The following is an 18,057-nucleotide window of genomic DNA, read 5'->3' as shown; positions in this document are numbered from 1 at the left end:
CAGTGGGCAGTGAGGGTGGAAAAAAAAATGATCGAGGCGCCAACCGCGGGTAAATGGGATGCGGGACGCGTGCATCCCATTACCACCTCCCTCCCTCCCTTGGAATCTAACCCCCCCTGTGTCTCCCCCCTGTTTGCAGAGTGCGCAGCTAAGCGGAGCGGGCTGTCAGCTTACCGGTATCCATGGACGCATACCGATGTCCGGCTTCAATCTGCTTCCTGTGACATCACAGGAAGCAGGAAGCCAGATGGTGGTACGCGTCCATGGATACCGGTAAGCCGACAGCCTGCTCCGCTTAGCTGCGCACTCTGCAAACAGGGGGGAGACACAGGGGGGGGGTTAGATTCCAAGGGAGGGAGGGAGGGAGGTAGTAATGGGATGCACGCGTCCAGCATCCCATTTACCCGTGGCTGGCGCCTCGATCATTTTTTTCTTGCATTGGCACCCTCCTCCTCACCCACCCATCCACCCACCCACGGACACCCTCCTCCTCCTCCTCATCATTATGGGAGAGACATATGTATTAAAAAATTATTAGGGGATATTATTAATTGAAAAAAAAATCAATTTTTTTTATGGTAGGTGTGACGGGGGGATTGGGGGGGGGGCGTGGTTAGGGTTGTGGCCTAAGTGTCCCGATTCTTAGATTTAAAATGTTGGGAGGTATGGGGTTAACACTGCAGAAGGTGGGTCCTCTAATCTCTGGAAGGAGAGCCTGTTCCAGTAGTTTGGCAGGAAGGAGTACAGCTTGCTTGTTTACTCCCTGATAGGAGTCCCTATCTAAAATCATGGAGGTCCTGTCTAAGCATCGCGCCCTGCTGCTGGGCCTGGCCGGTCTGGGGGCCACGGTGGCCGTCACCTGGCTATACCTCTCCAGCAGGAAGAAGAGGCAGCTGCAGAGAGTGGGAGAGGTGTCACAGCTGTTCATGTACCCTGTCAAGTCGTGCAAGGGGATCCCGCTGCAGGAAGCAGAGTGCAGGGAGTACGGGCTGAAAAATGGCCAGCTCAGTGACAGGTACTCTTTACCTCCTAACTTTCTGAGATGAGAAAGAATAACTTCCTCTAGCTCAGAGGTAACAGGTATAAGACACGGCCCCACCCTGCCTTCTCTTCTATATACATTAGTATCTAAAGGTGCATACACACATCAGACTATAGTCTTTGGAAAATGAAAGATCACAGACCAATCTTACCACCCTTCATGTAGTATGAGAGACATACACTACACAGTCTTCTCTATGGAGCTGAACTCCACATCAGAAAAAAATCTTTGCAAGATGCTGCACACACAGATGCTGTACAGACACAAAAGATCAGTATCTGCAAAAGATCTGTTCCTGCCAAAAATCCATTCCTGCAAATTGCAATGATAGTCTATGAGATCTGCAGATCATCATACACACATGATTTAACTGACATTCATCTGCAGATCAGATCCACCAGGATGGATTTTCAGATCTGCAGATGATTGCTTGATCTGCAGATGAATGTCAGTTAAATCATGTGTGTATGATGATCTGCAGATCCCATAGACTATCATTGCAATTTGCAGGAATGGATTTTTGGCAGGAACAGATCTTTTGCAGATACTGATCTTTTGTGTCTGTACAGCATCTGTGTGTGCAGCATCTTGCAAAGATTTTTTCTGATGTGGAGTTCAGCTCCATAGAATAGACTGTAGAGTATGGCTCTCATACTACATGAAGGGTGGTAAGATTGGTCTGTGATCTTTCATTTTCCAAAGACTATAGTCTGATGTGTGTATGAGCCTTAAGAATATCTTAAAGGACCATGCCAAAAAAAAACATAAGCAGTTAAAATCTGACAGAACTGACAGGTTCTGAACTAGTCCATCTCCTCATGGGGGATTCTCAGGGTATTCTTTTTTTTCAAAAGTATTTCCTGAACAGCAGTTGTTAAACTACCAAAATAGTAAGATACCAGCCAGCCTTCCTACTCACTTGCACACTATTTTGGCATTTCCCATTAAGGCCTCTTTTCCACGAACTGTTGAGCTGTGTGCTCAGCAAGCTGTTGCCAGGCAGCAGCGAGCAGTTACCAGGCAGCAGCGAGCAGTTACCAGGCAGCAGCGAGCAGTTACCAGGCAGCAGCGAGCAGTTACCAGGCAGCAGCGAGCAGTTACCAGGCAGCAGCGAGCAGTTGTGAAAGTTTGAGGGGCATTTCACTGCCTGTAAACAGTTTGTGGATAAGAGGCCTAAGGAAATGCTTTTGACAACAAAGAAAACCCTGAGAATACCCCATGAGGAGATGGACCGGTAAGTTCTGTCAGATTTTAACTGCTTATTTTTTTATTTTATTTTTTCTGCAGTGTGCTTTTAAACTGATAAATAACAGGCTGAAAATATAGTTTAGTGATGATTTTAAAATTCAACGAAACTAGAGGTTGCAGGGCTGACCGGGGATACTGCAGGCTAGGTCAACGAGATGCAAATAATTCCAAGTTGATGCAGGAATATGCAAATTTATACAAGGATGGTTGATGAGATGCAAATAATTCAGGGTTGATGCAGGATCATGCAAATTTAAAGCAGCTTGAAAATTCACCAGTTTTATCTGTCTGAAGTAGGATTCGATTGGTCTGTTAATTTGGCCTGGTGCACACCAAAAACCGCTAGCAGATCCGCAAAATGCTAGCAGATTTTGAAACGCTTTTTCTTTTTCTGTAGCGTTTCAGCTAGCATTTTGCGGTTTTGTGATGCGTTTTTGGTGTAGTAGATTTCATGTATTGTTACAGTAAAGCTGTTACTGATCAGCTACTGTAACAAAAAACGGCTGGCAAACCACTCTGAAGTGACGTTTTTCAGAGCGGTTTTCCTATACTTAACATTGAGGCAGAAACGCATCCGCAATCCAAAATCTGCAGCAGCCCGGGAGTATGCGTTTCTGCAAAACGCCTCCCGCTCTGGTGTGCACCAGCCCATTGAAATACATTACCCTAGCGGATCTGCACCCGCAAGCGGATCGCAAACCCGCAGCAGAACCGCTCTGGTGTGCACTAGGCCTTAAAGCTGTGCTAATTTACATACAATATTTGCATAATCCTGCACCAACTCAGAGGCAGGGAACGCACAAGGCAGAAATGCTAACTTTACGGAAATTGCCGCTAATGCAAGTCTATGGGCTGCAAGTAAAAACACATACATGTGCGGTTTTGAAAACGCAAAATGTCCTCCATTTTCAAAAACGCATGTGATGTATCTGAGGGCTCGTTTCCACTATCGCGAATCCGCATGCGTCCAACGCATGCGGATTCGCACATGTAATGCAAGTGGATGGGCCTGTTTCCACTGTAGCGTTGTTGAGGTGCGTTTTTTTCAGCGGTAAAAAAACGCACAAAAGAGCCAATGAATTCGCCTGCGAGTGGAATGCATGCGAATCGCCGCTAATGTATTTAATAGGAAATTCGCATGCGGCTATGGTATGCGAATTTTCATGCGACTTCGCATGCGAATTCGCATAGGTACCAATGTAATTCAAACAGGCAGTGACATGGTTAAATTCGCATATACCCTCACCTATGCGAATTCGCATGCGAATTCGCGGCAAAAAACGCGCAAAAATTTGCATCCGCATGCTATTTCATGGAATTTCAACAGCGGTGGAATCCAGGCGATTCTGCACCGCAATAGTGGAAACGAGCCCTGAGTGGAGACACGGGGGAATGTGTTTTTGATGCTTTAAAAAAATAAGTTACTGTATTTTGCTTCATTGATTATTGAAAATCATTAAAACGCAAATGCGAAACGCAGCATAAAAATGAAAATGCACACACAAAACGCCACCGCATACAAAAATGCAGCAGAAAATGAAAACGCATGCTTTTCTGCACTGCCTAGTGTGCTCCCAGCCAGATTCAGGAGCGTTTTAAAGCCTAGTACACACCTTCAATTATGATTGGCCAATCAGTGACCGATTTTACCACCTCCCATGCAGTATGAGGGTTTACCTACACAATCTGCTCATAGTATTCAATATCTGTTGACCCTCATACAACACGGAGGTGGTAAAATTGGTCAGTGATTGGCCAATCGTAATTGAAAATGTGTGCCAGGCTTTAAAGGATACCCGAAGTGACATAATGAGATAGACATGTGGGTACTTATCCATTAGCCGGGCGCATCCGGCAGGTGGTGCTAATTACTATTCCCCCCTCCAGGCCGCCATGGATAGTAGGTAAAGATGTAACTCTGGTGGAGACTTGTCGCCACCTAGAGGATGCGCCCGGCTAACGGATAAGAACCGACATGTGTATGTACAGTACCTAGCACACAAATAACTATGCCATGTTCCTTTTTTTTCTCTCTCTGTCTGAAAGAGTTAAATATCAGGTATGTAATTGGCTGACTCAGTCCTGACTCAGACAGGAAGTGACTACAGTGTAGCCTCACTGATAAGAAATTCCCCTTTTTATCTCTTTCTTGCTCCCAGAAGCCATTTTCTGCTAGGAAAGTGTTTTATAGTTGGAATTTCTTATCAGTGAGGGCCACGCTGTAGTCACTTCCTGTCTGGCCTGGAACTCACTGAAATCAGCAAACGCAACCGCTAGCGTTTTGTCTGAGCAGTTTGCAAGCGGATTCATGCGCGTTTTTGGTCATGTTTTGCAACATTGTATTTTTTTCCCCAGCGGGTGCCTAGCGTTTAGCGTTTTGCGTTTTTATCCTGATTGGTCCTGTGAATTATTTTTCATTTTGTTACAGTGTGCTGAACCGCAAAACGCTAGCAAAACCGCTCAGTTTAGGTTTTGCTGAGCGTTTCCGCTAGCGGTTCAATACTTTACATTGAAGCGCTAACGCTCCCAAAATGCTGCACGTCCTGCGTTTGCGTTTCTGAGAAACGCAAACGCTCCTGTGGAAGTTGCCCCATCCATTAATATTAGCCCAGCGTTTTGGCAAACTGCTAGCGTATCGCAGTGCTGCCAAAACGCTGCCAAAAGCGCTCCTGTGGGTTCCAGCCCTCTGAGTGAGGACTGAGTCAGCCACTTACATACCTGATATTTAACTCTTTCAGACAGAGAGAGAAAAAAAGGAACACGGCATAGTTATTTGTGTGCTAGGCACTGTACATACACATAGGTCTATCTCATCATGTCACATCGCGTATCCTTTAGGCCTCTTTCACAGTGCGACGTTAAAGTCGCACATTAGAAACTGTTCCAACGCAGACTAACGCACAGCAATGCAAAGTCTGTGCGACATTTACAGTGCACACGTTGTGTTGTGTGAAACGTGTAGCAATATTCCTTTATGTGTGTTGCACATGCTCAGTAATGTATTATTTTTTTTTATATATATATATAACGCATGCGCCGCTTTCGTTCCATCAGTATGCAACGAAAACGGCGCACTAAAACACATAACGTAGTACAAAATTACGTCCAATTTTATAACCTGCATGTGCTGCATAAGGGGCACGTTGTGCGACTTTAACGTCGCATCAAATGCACCATCCCACTGTGAAAAAGGCCTTAAGGTACCCATGTGGTACAATTTCCACAGATGCAATCAATTGATCAAATTTGCGGATTTGTAAGTAAGGTAATTGGAAGGTAATTTATTGATTATTGTGAGGAAACGCGGAAAAGCCGCCGCGTGTACTGATAGCAAGGCGGCTGGTCCAGCGCGGCGGTTTGCACGCAGCAGCATGCGTCTGGTGTGGCTGGGCCTGTTAGTTCACACAGATTCAGGAATACGCGCGCGCGCTGAGAGCAGGGTTGCTCAGCAGGACCCTGAATGCGAAGTTTCCCCGAAAAATTCAGGTGTTTTTAAAGTTTGCCGCATGCGAACCCGAATGCTGCGATGCCGAACCCGAATACGAAGCATGCCGAATGCGCGCGCTGGAATTCGGCCGGATGGAGCTGTGGGTTCGGCTTCGGGATTCGGGGATGACGTCATTGGGCCAATCAGAAGTCCTCCTGCCGAGGAGCTGGCAACCCTAGCAACCAATCAGAGGAGGGGAGCCTGGCCCTCCCCTCCTCTATATAAGGCGGCGGCCATGTTGCGGAGCCAGGCACTTGTGTGACTGCTGCTGGTACCGAGAGATTCTCCAGTGCTGTGCAGTGTCTGAGCAAGTGCTTTTCACTGCTAAACCTAGCGTTTTGCTTCCTAAACACCTAAACACATTTATTGTTGTCTTATATAGTTAGCTAGTATTTTGATTGTTTTTAGTCAGCTAGTGTATAGTGTATACTGTGCTAGGCTAGTGTTAGTCTGTGAGCAGGCTAGGCCTGCTAGCCTAGGTAGCCTTAGCCTACTACTAGCTTAGGTAGGTTAGGGATTCTAGTTAGTTGTGTACTAGTTTAGTTAATTATTACTGCTGTAGTCTGTTACTTTATTAGTTTCAGTACTTTGTTAGTTAGTTACTGACTGTAAGTGACAGGTCACCACCAGCATCCATTGTGAGTGACCTGACCTGTGACTGTCTGTCACCTCACCTGCCCGAGCCTATTGATTGATTGCGTCTGACTGTGTGTGACCGTTTGTAATTGTCACCGATTGTCTGCCGCACGACTTACTTGTAGCCTATTACGCTAGGTGTTTCTTAGTTACGTGCGTGCATACTTCTAGTGTCTACTACTGTACTACTAGTCACCACCAAGTCACCACCAAGTCACCACCAACACAGACTTTATTAAAGTTTACACCCTTTCCCGCCCTCTTCTACTTATTTTTTTTTTACTGTATTTGTATAGTGCACTATGACTGGTAGAGGGCGAGGCACCACCAGGAGAGGAAGCGCCATTGCAGGAGCCACTGCCAGCAGCAGCAGGTCTGGGACTGGTGCGCCGCCAGCCACTGACCACAGGGAGGAGGGAGCAGAGGCGCAACAGCAGCGTGTTGCGCCCATCTTTGAGACGGGTCGTCGCCCACGGCCCATTGGGGAGAGTCAGGTGCAGGCTGTGGTGGAAATGATGGCGGGGCAGGAAGCCACCTTTTCCAGCCAGGCCTCCAGCAGCAGCGAGACTAGTGCCACCAGCACTCCTATCCGCAGCAGGTCTCCACCAGCGCTTGAGGCCATGGTCACGGTGACCCCATCGACCAGCCTGCCCTCAATGAGCACGCTCTTCTCCCCTGAGACTGTGACCATGTACAGGGATGTTTTGGAGAAGTATGAGTTGGAGATGATGGGGCCATGCAAGGAGGAGGAGGAGTTACAGGTGCAGAAGTTTGTTGTTGGCGCTGAGGAGGAGGGGCGTGATGCAGGGGATGTTGGGGTAGAGGAGTTGGTTGAGTCGGGCTCACAGGATTTGTTTGGGGTTGATGATGATGACTTGATAGATCCTTCCTATGTGCCACCAGTACCACCAGCACAGTTGGTTGAAGGCAGCTCATCATCGGAGGAGGAGGCGTCTCTGGCGCAGAGGCGCGGCAGCAGTAAGGCGGCCAGCACAGGGCGCGGAAGGCAGGAGCCACAGCCTACTGCTTCAGTCGCTACCACCACTTGCAGCAAACCTCTAACTACAACCAAAAAGGCACAATCCTCCAAGGGCACCCAAAAACCCCAGCCCTCAAGCGCAAAGAGCAGGTTGAAGTCCCCAGTCTGGCGGTACTTCACCAAGTGCTTCCCCCCCCCCCCCCCCGGGCAGCCAGTCCTCAGTGGCCTCATCAGCTCCCTCCACAGTGGCCTCCTCATCCTCCCATGCAGGCAAACACCGCCAGACCCTGCTCAGCGAAGCATTACCCGGTGTGACCAAGGTGCTGCCTCCCACCCACAGGCGCATCCGGTTGCTGAACGGGTTGCTTGCCTGGGCCATGTGCTCCCAGCTCCTGCCATATTCCTTTGTGCAGGAGGGGAGTGACATCAGAGCGCTGCTGCAGGTTGGGATCCCGGAGTGGCAAGTCCCCAGCCGCCACTATTTTTCCCGCAGGGCAATCCCAGCACTGCACCGCTCTGCCATGGAGAACGTGGGCCGCGCGCTGGATCACGCTGTCAGTGCGTGGATCCACATAACCATGGATTCCTGGAGCAGCCGGTTTGGGACAGAGCGCTATCTGTCCTTTACAGCCCACTGGGTCAGCCTGGTGGAAAGCCCGAGCAAGGAAACAGCAGGTCCATCCTTGGGCACAGCAGCACCAGTCGCCCACTACGTGGTGCCACCGCACTGGGTCAGGGGAGAAGCAGCAGCTCCCACCGCCAAGCGATCCCGTCTCTCCAGCAGCGTGAAGGCCTGCCACTGCCAAGCGCTGCTGGAGATGAAAAGCCTGGGGAAACACTCCTTGACGGCAAGTAACGTGCTCCGGTACCTCAGGGAACAGGAGAGGACGTGGCTGACCCCCAGAGGCCTCACTGTGGGATTGGTGGTGTCCGACAATGCCGCCAACCTGCTGTCTGCCATCAGCAGTGGAGACTTGCTCCACGTCCCTTGCTTGGCCCACGTCCTGAACCAGGTGGTGCAAAAGTTCATGCGCACCTACCTGGGGATGGAGGAGTTGTTAGAAACGGCGCGGAAAATTGTGCGCACTTTCCGCCGCTCAGCAGCTGCCAGACTGGCAGACATCCAGCAGCAGGAGGGCCTGCCACGACACCGCCTTATCATAGATGTGCCAACTCGCTCGAACTCCACCCTGGCGATGTTGGAGCGGCTGGTTGAGCAGAGGAGGGCTGTCAACCGGTACATCTATAATGCCACTGTCGCCGGCACCGGCAGCACCACACTCCAGCTCCTCACCAACGCGCAATGGGGGCAGATGCAGCAGGTCTGCTTGGTGTTGGCTCCCTTCCTGCAGGGAACCAACCTGGTGAGTGAACAACGGGCATCCCTCTGCCAGTGGGTGCCCTTTGTTTGTCTGCTGGACAGGGCACTTGGCGATTTGGTGGATTTGGGGAGAGGAGGCCCTGAAGCAGCTGGAACAGCAGCCGCCTGTGCAGTCCACTGCTCCGCAGGTATTTGAGTCCCTGGAGGAGGAGGAGGAGTTGGAGGTGCTGGACGTTGCTGCTGGGGGGAACATCGGAGCGCAGCAGCAGTGGTGCAAGGGTGGAGAGAGGAGGAAGAGTCTCAGGGGCAAGAGGAGGAGGAGGAGGAGGACGCTGACCCTGATGTCTCTGTTAGACGGTCCACCCTGTTCCCCCATGGCAGCGCACATGCTGCGCTGCCTGCGCACAGATCCCAGGGTCAAGCGGATGCAAGCGAGGGAGGACGCCTGCATCAGCATGATCCTGGACCCACAGCTGAGGGGGAGGTGGGATCAGTTTCTGCCTGCCAGAGACCGTGAGCAGCGAGCAAGGGAGTTGCAGGAGATCCTTGTTCGGTGACTGGAGGAAGCCTTCCCCTTCCCCCCCCCCCCCGCCTTCCACTCCCTCTGTCTCTGTCCAGCAGCACAGCAGCAGGTGCCTGCGGGCAGCAGCAGCATCAGGCGCCCAGGAAACCTTCTTTCATTGACGCAGGCATTCTACATGAAGGTACAGCAGCCGAGAGAGGAGGTGCGGGCAGCCACCTTCGGTGAGAGTCACAGCCAGCGCATGATCCGGATGGTTGCCGACTACATGGGGTCCTTCAGTGGGCTTGACACCGGCAGCGAAGAGCCTGTGGACCCCATGGAGTACTGGGTGGAGCGCTTGCACATCTGGAGGGAGCTTGCGCAGTACGCCCTGGAGGTATTGTCTTGCCCCCTTCCAGCGTGCTGTCTGAGAGGTGCTTCAGTGCGGCCGGTGGCGTGGTCACCGAGAAGCGCTCTCGTCTGTCCACAGAGGGTGTGGACAGACTAACATTTTTGAAGATTAACCAGGCCTGGCACCTGTTGTCGGCGAAAGGAGGACATGAGGTGCCTGCCTGGGAATTACAATACATTGCCTGCTGCCTGCCATACGTGACGACGACTCCTCCTGCTGGCCTGCTGCATTGATTTACCTATGAATTTACTTATGTATTTATTTATTGTATTTCTACCGGACTCCTGCTGGCCTGCTGCATTGATTTACCTATGAATTTATTTATTGTATTTCTACCGGACTCCTGCTGCTGGCCTGCTGCATTGATTTACCTATGAATTTATTTATTAATTTATTGTATTTCTACCGGACTCCTGCTGCTGCAGGCCTGCTGCATTGATTTACCTATGAATTTATTTATGTATTTATTTATTGTATTTCTACCGGACTCCTCCTCCTCCGGCTGGCCTGCTGCATTGATTTACCTATGAATTTACTTATGTATTTATTTATTGTATTTCTACCGGACTCCTGCTGGCCTGCTGCATTGATTTACCTATGAATTTATTTATTGTATTTCTACCGGACTCCTGCTGCTGGCCTGCTGCATTGATTTACCTATGAATTTATTTATTAATTTATTGTATTTCTACCGGACTCCTGCTGCTGCAGGCCTGCTGCATTGATTTACCTATGAATTTATTTATGTATTTATTTATTGTATTTCTACCGGACTCCTCCTCCTCCGGCTGGCCTGCTGCATTGATTTACCTATCAATTTATTTATGTATTTATTGTATTTCTAAAGCGGCAACATATTACACTGCGCTCATTTTCATCCTGCTGCTGTCAGTGGTCCCACTGCCCACACAATGCATTGCCTGCTGCCAGTGCCACACGTCACTCCACCTCCTCCTGCTGCTGTTGTACTTATCCTGCTGCTGTCAGTGGTCCCACCACCAGAGTCCACACTATGCATTGCCTGTTGTCAGTGCCACACGTCACTCCTCCTACTGCTGCTGTTGTATTTATCCTGCTGCTGTCAGTGGTCCCACCACCAGAGTCCACACTATGCATTGCCTGCTGTCAGTGCCACACGTCACTCCTCCTACTGCTGCTGTTGTATTTATCCTGCTGCTGTCAGTGGTCCCACCGCCAGGGTCCACACTATGCATTGCCTGCTGTCAGTGCCACACGTCACTCCACCACCTCCTGCTGCAGTTGTATTTATCCTACTGCTGTCACAGGTCCCACCGCCAGGGTCCACACTATGCATTGCCTGCTGTCAGTGCCACACGTCACTCCTCCTACTGCTGCTGTTGTATTTATCCTGCTGCTGTCAGTGGTCCCACCACCAGAGTCCACACTATGCACTGCCTGCTGTCAGTGCCACACGTCACTCCTCCTACTGCTGCTGTTGTATTTATCCTGCTGCTGTCAGTGGTCCCACCACCAGGGTCCACACTATGCATTGCCTGCTGCCAGTGCCACACGTCACTCCACCTCCTCCTGCTGCTGTTGTATTTATCCTGCTGCTGTCAGTGGTCCCACCGCCAGGGTCCACACTATGCATTGCCTGCTGTCAGTGCCACACGTCACTCCTCCTACTGCTGCTGTTGTATTTATCCTGCTGCTGTCAGTGGTCCCACCGCCAGGGTCCACACTATGCATTGCCTGCTGTCAGTGCCACACGTCACGCTTTCAGTTTTGTTTTTTAAGTACACCTATTTCAATGTGAATTCACTTTAAAAAAAACACAAAAAACCCCCGAATTCACGAATACGAATTTTTAGGCGTAACCTCGAACCGAATATCAACTCGAACCGAATTTCGTGGTCGAAGGCGAATTTGAATGTCATGCGGACCCGAATTCGAATGTACCCGAACCGAATTTTGGTACATCTGAGCATGCCTGGCTGAGAGGCAGAACTTTTATGACGGCCAAGGGGGGGATCAGCTGACCTGGCTGATCAGCTGACCTCAGAGCTAGTAACTATTGGCCTATCACTTAAGGGTGGCGCCAGAGAGCGCTGCTCTATATATAGTTACTGCGGGCCAGTCACAAGTTGTCTGCCGTTGCGAACACTTACGTGGAAGCACTCAGACCTTAGTCAGATCCCACAGTGTGTTAGAACCAGGAGGACCTGGGAATTCACACTGAGCCAGATTACTTCTGTGTATTATTGTGTTATACTTCAGACTAGTTCCAGGGTGTCGAGACCACGGACCTCACACCCAAGATTAGGAACTCTGTGTTATCATTCTGTTATACTTCAGACTAGTTCCAGGGTGTCGAGACCACGGACCTCACACCCAAGTCTAGGGATACTCTGTACCATCATATTATATTCCAGACTAGTTCCCGGGTGTAGAGACCACGGACCTCACACCCAAGACTAGGCATTGTTTGTATCTGTTATGACCTTTTGCATTCCTGACTATCCCTCTGCTTACTGATTCGGTGCCTACGTATATCTGATTACCTGTTGCCAAACCCGGCCTGTCCTGGATACCGAATCAGTCTTCTGTCTTTGTACTTTATCTGTATGTGTGTTGCCGACCTGGCTTGCCCGACCTCGAGAGCTATCTCTCTCTCTTTAAGAGATAGTCTCCAGACCTGCTAGTGACATCCGCCTTTAGGTGTCACTCACTTGCAGGTTCCTCCTACCTTCACCCTGGGACTCCGGCCACCGTGGGGTCTCAGGCTGCTGGAAGGTTGTTGTGCTTTCCTTAAGGCAGTATATCCCATACTGCCAGAGACCACCTGCTCCTCAGGTGGTCCTACTCAAAGTCATTACTGTTGCACCAAACACTCACACTATAAAAGTGTCCAGAGGTTAGTTATACTTGGATTATCGGTGATTCTGCAGATCATCAATAATCAGGTATAATCTGTATTCTTGGTGATACTGCAGATCACCAATAATCAGATTCTCTCTGTGTGCTGACACCGATCGTTACAATTATTCCTTAAATAAGTAAATGAGGGCACTTTCTCTCTTCACATACGACTGTAAATGCAACATTCTACAACATTCTGTATTCTAATCGACCATAGAATCGTTTCATGATTATTTTTTTCAAAATACCAGTCAAATGATCGCATCTGAGGAAAATATTGTACGGTTAGTCTCCTCTCCTAAATGCCTTGGGGCGTGAGATCACATTGCACAATACGCCACAATTAAGTTGGCCAACATCCACTCTAAAGGTGGCCACACACGATACAATAAAATGATCCAATTTTACTGCAATTCGATCAAAACGATCAAATCATAAGCTCGTTTTTTTTTTTTTTTTTTTTTTTCCCCAATTGACAGAACAATAAAATCGTATTTCCCATTCTTTCTTCAATTTTTATTGATCAGGAATGCCAGATATTTTTCTTCAATCTTTCTACAGATTGTATGGTGTGTGTGTGTGTGTTAGATTGTCAATTCATTAATATACACACCCTAGCAATTTTCTCAGTTTCCAATCATTTTTATCATAATTGGGGGAAAAATTGAACATACATGTGTTGTACATTGGTCATATTTTTGAAATGTTACAATCAGTCAGAAAAATTGATTGCAATTCTTAAATTGAACAGATATTTAAAAAATTGTATGGTGTTTGGCCACCTTAAGGCTTTGTGCACATTATAAATCGCTGGCCGTTTTTATGCGTGTTTTTTTTTTTTTTTTTTTTTTTTTTTTTTTTTTTTTTTTTTTTTTTTTGTGTAAGCGCTTTTCTAAGCACTTTTGCTGAGGTCCTGACATTAGTCAGGAAGTGAACTCTTTGACCTGGAAAATAATAAATACAATGGGCTTGATTCACAAAAGGGTGCTAACTTAGTTAGCACGCCTAAAAGCCCCTTAGCACGCCTAAAGCCCTTTAGTGCACGCAAAGTTTAGTGGTGCGAGCGACACGTCATTCTGGGTGCACCTAAAATGTTGCGGCGGGTGCGCCCGAAACGGTGCAGTATGTGACGTTTCGGGTGCACCCGGTGTGAGATTTTGAGGCGCACCGCACAGCACTAAACTTTGCACGCGATCAAAAGGTTTTAGGCGTGCTAACTGAGTTGGCACCCTTTTGTGAATCGACCCCAATGTATTTATTCTTAGAAACGCTCCAGTAATCGCTATACAAAGCACTTTGCAAAGTGCTTAGCGATTTCACTATACCTTCCATTGAGCCAAAGCGCTCAGAAAATGCTACAGGCAGAGCTTTTGGAAGCGGAATGCAATCGAAAGGCTTGTATGTGAACACTCTCATAGGGAATCTTTGCACAAGCACTTTTATGGCGATTTCTAAAATCACCAGCATTTAAAATATGCAAAAAACCCATAGTGTGAGCAAGCCCTCAGTTTCGATACCACCTGTGTGATAAAAGCTGTTTTCTTTCAAAATATTAAAAACAGCAACTGTATACTGTACCACTCCAGGTGAGTCTGCAGTTAGCCCAGGTGAAGGTTTGCTGTAATCCAATGGCAGGGTCCTGATCAAACCTCGGAACACACATGAAGTGTGCAGGCAGTCAACTGAGCGGTGCCAGTCCCTGCAGCGTGAGACTCTAGAAGAGAGAGTCAGCGCTGACAAGCGCAGGAGTCTGATGCTGGTGGGTTGCCGGGCGCATCAAAAGGAGCCCCAGCGTGTGACGTGTCCCCAGTGGAAGCACCAAAGCCCAGCAGAGGGAAGGCGGCCGGCAGGCCGCGAGGCACGGAATCAGGTATCAGACACGACGGGAGGACCCGACGTTTTCTAGTTGCCTGGCAGCCCTGCTGATCTATTTGGCTGCAGTAGTGAACTGAATTACACCAGAAACAAGCATGCAGCTAATCTTATCAGTTCTGACAATATTGTCAAACTCCTGACCTGCTGCGTGCTTGTTCAGGGTCTATGGTTGAAAGAATAAGAGGGAGAGGACCAGCACGGCAGCCAGGCAACTGGTATTGCTTAAAGTGAACCTCCGGACTAAAAATGTACTCAGCAGTACTGAAAAGGCTTGGTGTTTAACAGTTTCACAGCATCAGAACTTTGTTTTTCTTTCCAAAGCATCATTTTAAGCTTTTTTTCCCTGATGCTGTGCAGAGCATGATAGGATTTCCTATGTTGTTGTTCACGTTGCCTAGCAACTGGGAGAGGTGGTCAGGACACAGGACAGTTGCTACTGTCTCATGCTCCCTGTCACCTCCTTTCAACCAAAAAGATGGCCGCCCTCATGAAATTAAACATTTGCCTGTTCTTTTAAAACAGGGTGGGTAAGAGATTATATTACCTATCTATTTTAATTAACATAACTAATGTAACTTAATGACAGTATATTTGTTTAGGCTGGAGTTCCTCTTTAAAAGGAGATAAATATGGCAGCCTCAATATTATTCTCACCTCCGGTTCCTTTTAAAAGTGCAACGCAAAGACAGTGGGCCCAAATTTTGGTGACCCTTTCCCCAGAAAATTCACATAATTGTGCAGGTTTTCTCAAGAAAATACACGTAATGTGAGCAGATTTGCCTGGAAAACACGTTCAATCATGTCGGCAGATTTGACCAGAAAACACGTTCAATCATGTTGGCAGATTTGACAAGAAAATACGTGGAATCATGTAGCAGATTTGACCAGAAAATACATGGAATCATGTCAGCAGATTTGCCCAGAAGATACATGCAATCATGTGGCAGACCTGGCCAGAACATACACCTGCTGCTAATATAAATAATAATAATAAAAAAAAAATTTACTTACTCACCTGCAGCACTGCAGACCTCCTCCCGTCCGGCGTGCAGCTCCCACGATCCTCTGCAGAGTGCAGCCGGCAACTGTCTGAAACTCCCGCGCTGAGCAGGGCTACTGGAAAATGGCGCCCGAAGCGCTGCAGACTCAGTCTCCAGAGCAGGGCTTCGGGCGCCATTTTACCATAGCCTTGCTCTGCCTCTGTCGGAGCTGCGGGCTGCTGCTGTCAGTGAACTGACACGGAGTCTATTAGACGCCGAAAGGCCGTTCACGCTGGGAGGTGCTTTGGGGGTGCTTGGAGAATTTTAGGGGGTGCTTCAGCACCCAAAGCACCCCCCTGGCGCTGCCACTGCTCACCAAGAACTTACCAGACGCAATCAGTTCAAGGTACAGTATTATGAGTCTGTTGACCTTCAGACCGACTTCACACTGCAGGCCAGCTTCACCTTCAGGCTGGCTTCATGGGGGCTGCACTGCACTGACAAAAACAGGCCTTCAGGGAGTACAGGGTTAGTACGCGGTAATCTCCGTCTGGCATCCGGCCAAGCAGAAAGGGACGCTCACTTTCTGTTGGGAAATCAATATTGTTCGCAGAAGCGTATTTCTAATATATACTTACGCGCAACGCTAAAAACTGTGGCAGGTTTTTTTAAAATGGTGATCACCTGACATTTTGAAGCGCTGTGCATTAACATGAACAGCGCTTCTGATTTGCAATTTGCGTTTTTTTTTGTTTTGTTTTTTTTAAAATAAAACTATTATACTTACCAGGCATTCTTCTTCCGCCTGTCCCCCTAAAGGAAGAGATCCAAGGTGCTTCTCTATAACCAATAAGAGTAGCGCCTGTGACCTCTTCCTTTAGGGGGCGGGGCTACAGACAGAAGAAGGTAATACAAAGACCCGGTAAGTGTATTCAAGTTTTATTTAACCATTTGCCGACCGCCCACAGCCGATGGGCGGCGGCAAGGGCTGGGCCCAAACGACCGCAATACGCCCATCGGCGGCGTGGTTATGCGGTGATCGCGTCATTCTAGCACCCGGATCGCCGCTGAAACAAGGTATAATAGGCTTTGTAATGTATACAAAGCCTATTATACAGGCTGCCTCCTTCCCTGGTGGTCCCAGTGTCCGAGGGACCACCAGGGCAGGCTGCAGCCACCCTAGTCTGCACCAAGCACACTGATCCTGCCCCCCCTTCCCTCTGATCGCCCACAGCACCCCTCAGGCATTTTAGGGGCCCTAAACCGTGAGGAGTAGTCTAGAATCCAAATGCCTCAAAACGACCTGTGAATAGGACGTTAGGCCCCTTAGCGCACCTAGGTTGCAAAAAAGTGTCACACGTGTGGTATCGCCGTACTCAGGAGAAGTAGTATAATGTGTTTTGGGGTGTATTTTTACACATACCCATGCTGGGTGGGAGAAATCTCTCTGTAAATGGATAATGGTGTGTTAAAAAAAAAAAAATTGTCATTTACAGAGATTTCTCCCACCCAGCATGGGTATGTGTAAAAATACACCCCAAAACACATTATACTACTTCTCCTGAGTACAGCAGTACCACATGTGTGGCACTTTTTTGCACCCTAAGTGCGCTAAGGGACCCAAAGTCCAATGAGTACCTTTAGGCTTTCACAGGTCATTTTGCGACATTTGGTTTCAAAACTACTCCTCACGGTTTAGGGCCCCTAAAATGCCAGGGCAGTATAGGAACCCCACAAATGACCCCATTTTAGAAAGAAGACACTCAAAGGTATTCCATTAGGAGTATGGTGAGTTCATAGAAGATTCTATTTGTTTGTCATAAGTTAGCAGAAAATGACACTTTGTGAAAAAAAAACAATTAAAATCAATTTCCGCTAACTTGTGACAAAAAAAAAAAAATCTTCTATGAACTCACCATACTCCTAACAGAATACCTTGGGGTGTCTTCTTTCTAAAATGGGGTCATTAGTGGGGTTCCTATACTGCCCTGGCATTTTAGGGGCCCTAAACCGTGAGGAGTAGTCTTGAAACTAAATGTCACAAAATGACCTGTGAAATCCTAAAGGTACTCATTGGACTTTGGGCCCCTTAGCGCAGTTAGGGTGCAAAAAAGTGCCACACATGTGGTATCGCCGTACTCAGGAGAAGTAGTATTGTAATGTGTTTTGGGGTGTATTTTTACACATACCCATGCTGAGTGGGAGAAATATCTCTGTAAATGGAAAATTGTGTGTGCTAAAAAAAAAAAAAAACACACGTGTGGCACTTTTTTTGCAGCCTAAGGCCACATACACACATCAGACCATAGTCTTTTGAAAAAGAAAGATCACAGACCAATCTTACCACCCTTCATGTAGTATGAGAGCCATACCTTCACAGTCTTTTCTATTGAGCTGAACTCCCCATCAGAAAAAAATCTTTGCAAGATGCTGCACACACAGATGCTGTACAGACACAAAAGATCAGTATCTGCAAAAGATCTGTTCCTGCCAAAGATCCATTCCTGCAAATTGCATTCAGAGTCTGAGATCTGCAGATCCGCATACACACCTTCTTTAAGTGACATTCATCTGCAGATCAGACAATCATCTGCAGATCTGAAAATCCATCCTGGTGGATCTGATCTGCAGATGGTTGTCTGTTAAACAAGGTGTGTATGATGATCTGCAGATCTCATAGACTATGAATGCATTT

At 48.1% G+C, this 18,057-nt stretch overlaps 1 protein-coding gene across 1 annotated transcript in view; it reads left to right on the top strand.

Moving 5' to 3' along the window:
- The first annotated feature begins 759 nt into the window (after positions 1 to 759).
- The window catches only part of LOC137504447 (mitochondrial amidoxime reducing component 2-like), a 117,541-nt gene continuing 100,243 nt past the window's right edge, over positions 760 to 18,057 (top strand). Inside the window, exon 1 of the mRNA XM_068232879.1 lies at positions 760 to 1,015. Coding sequence (XP_068088980.1) covers positions 789 to 1,015 — 227 coding nt within the window. The 5' untranslated portion in view covers positions 760 to 788. The remainder of the gene's footprint in view (positions 1,016 to 18,057) is intronic.

The sequence above is a fragment of the Hyperolius riggenbachi genome, chromosome 4 (assembly GCF_040937935.1).
Source record: "Hyperolius riggenbachi isolate aHypRig1 chromosome 4, aHypRig1.pri, whole genome shotgun sequence".
In the NCBI taxonomy this organism is placed as follows: Eukaryota; Metazoa; Chordata; class Amphibia; order Anura; family Hyperoliidae; genus Hyperolius; species Hyperolius riggenbachi.
This window is presented reverse-complemented; position numbering and strand designations above follow the sequence as displayed.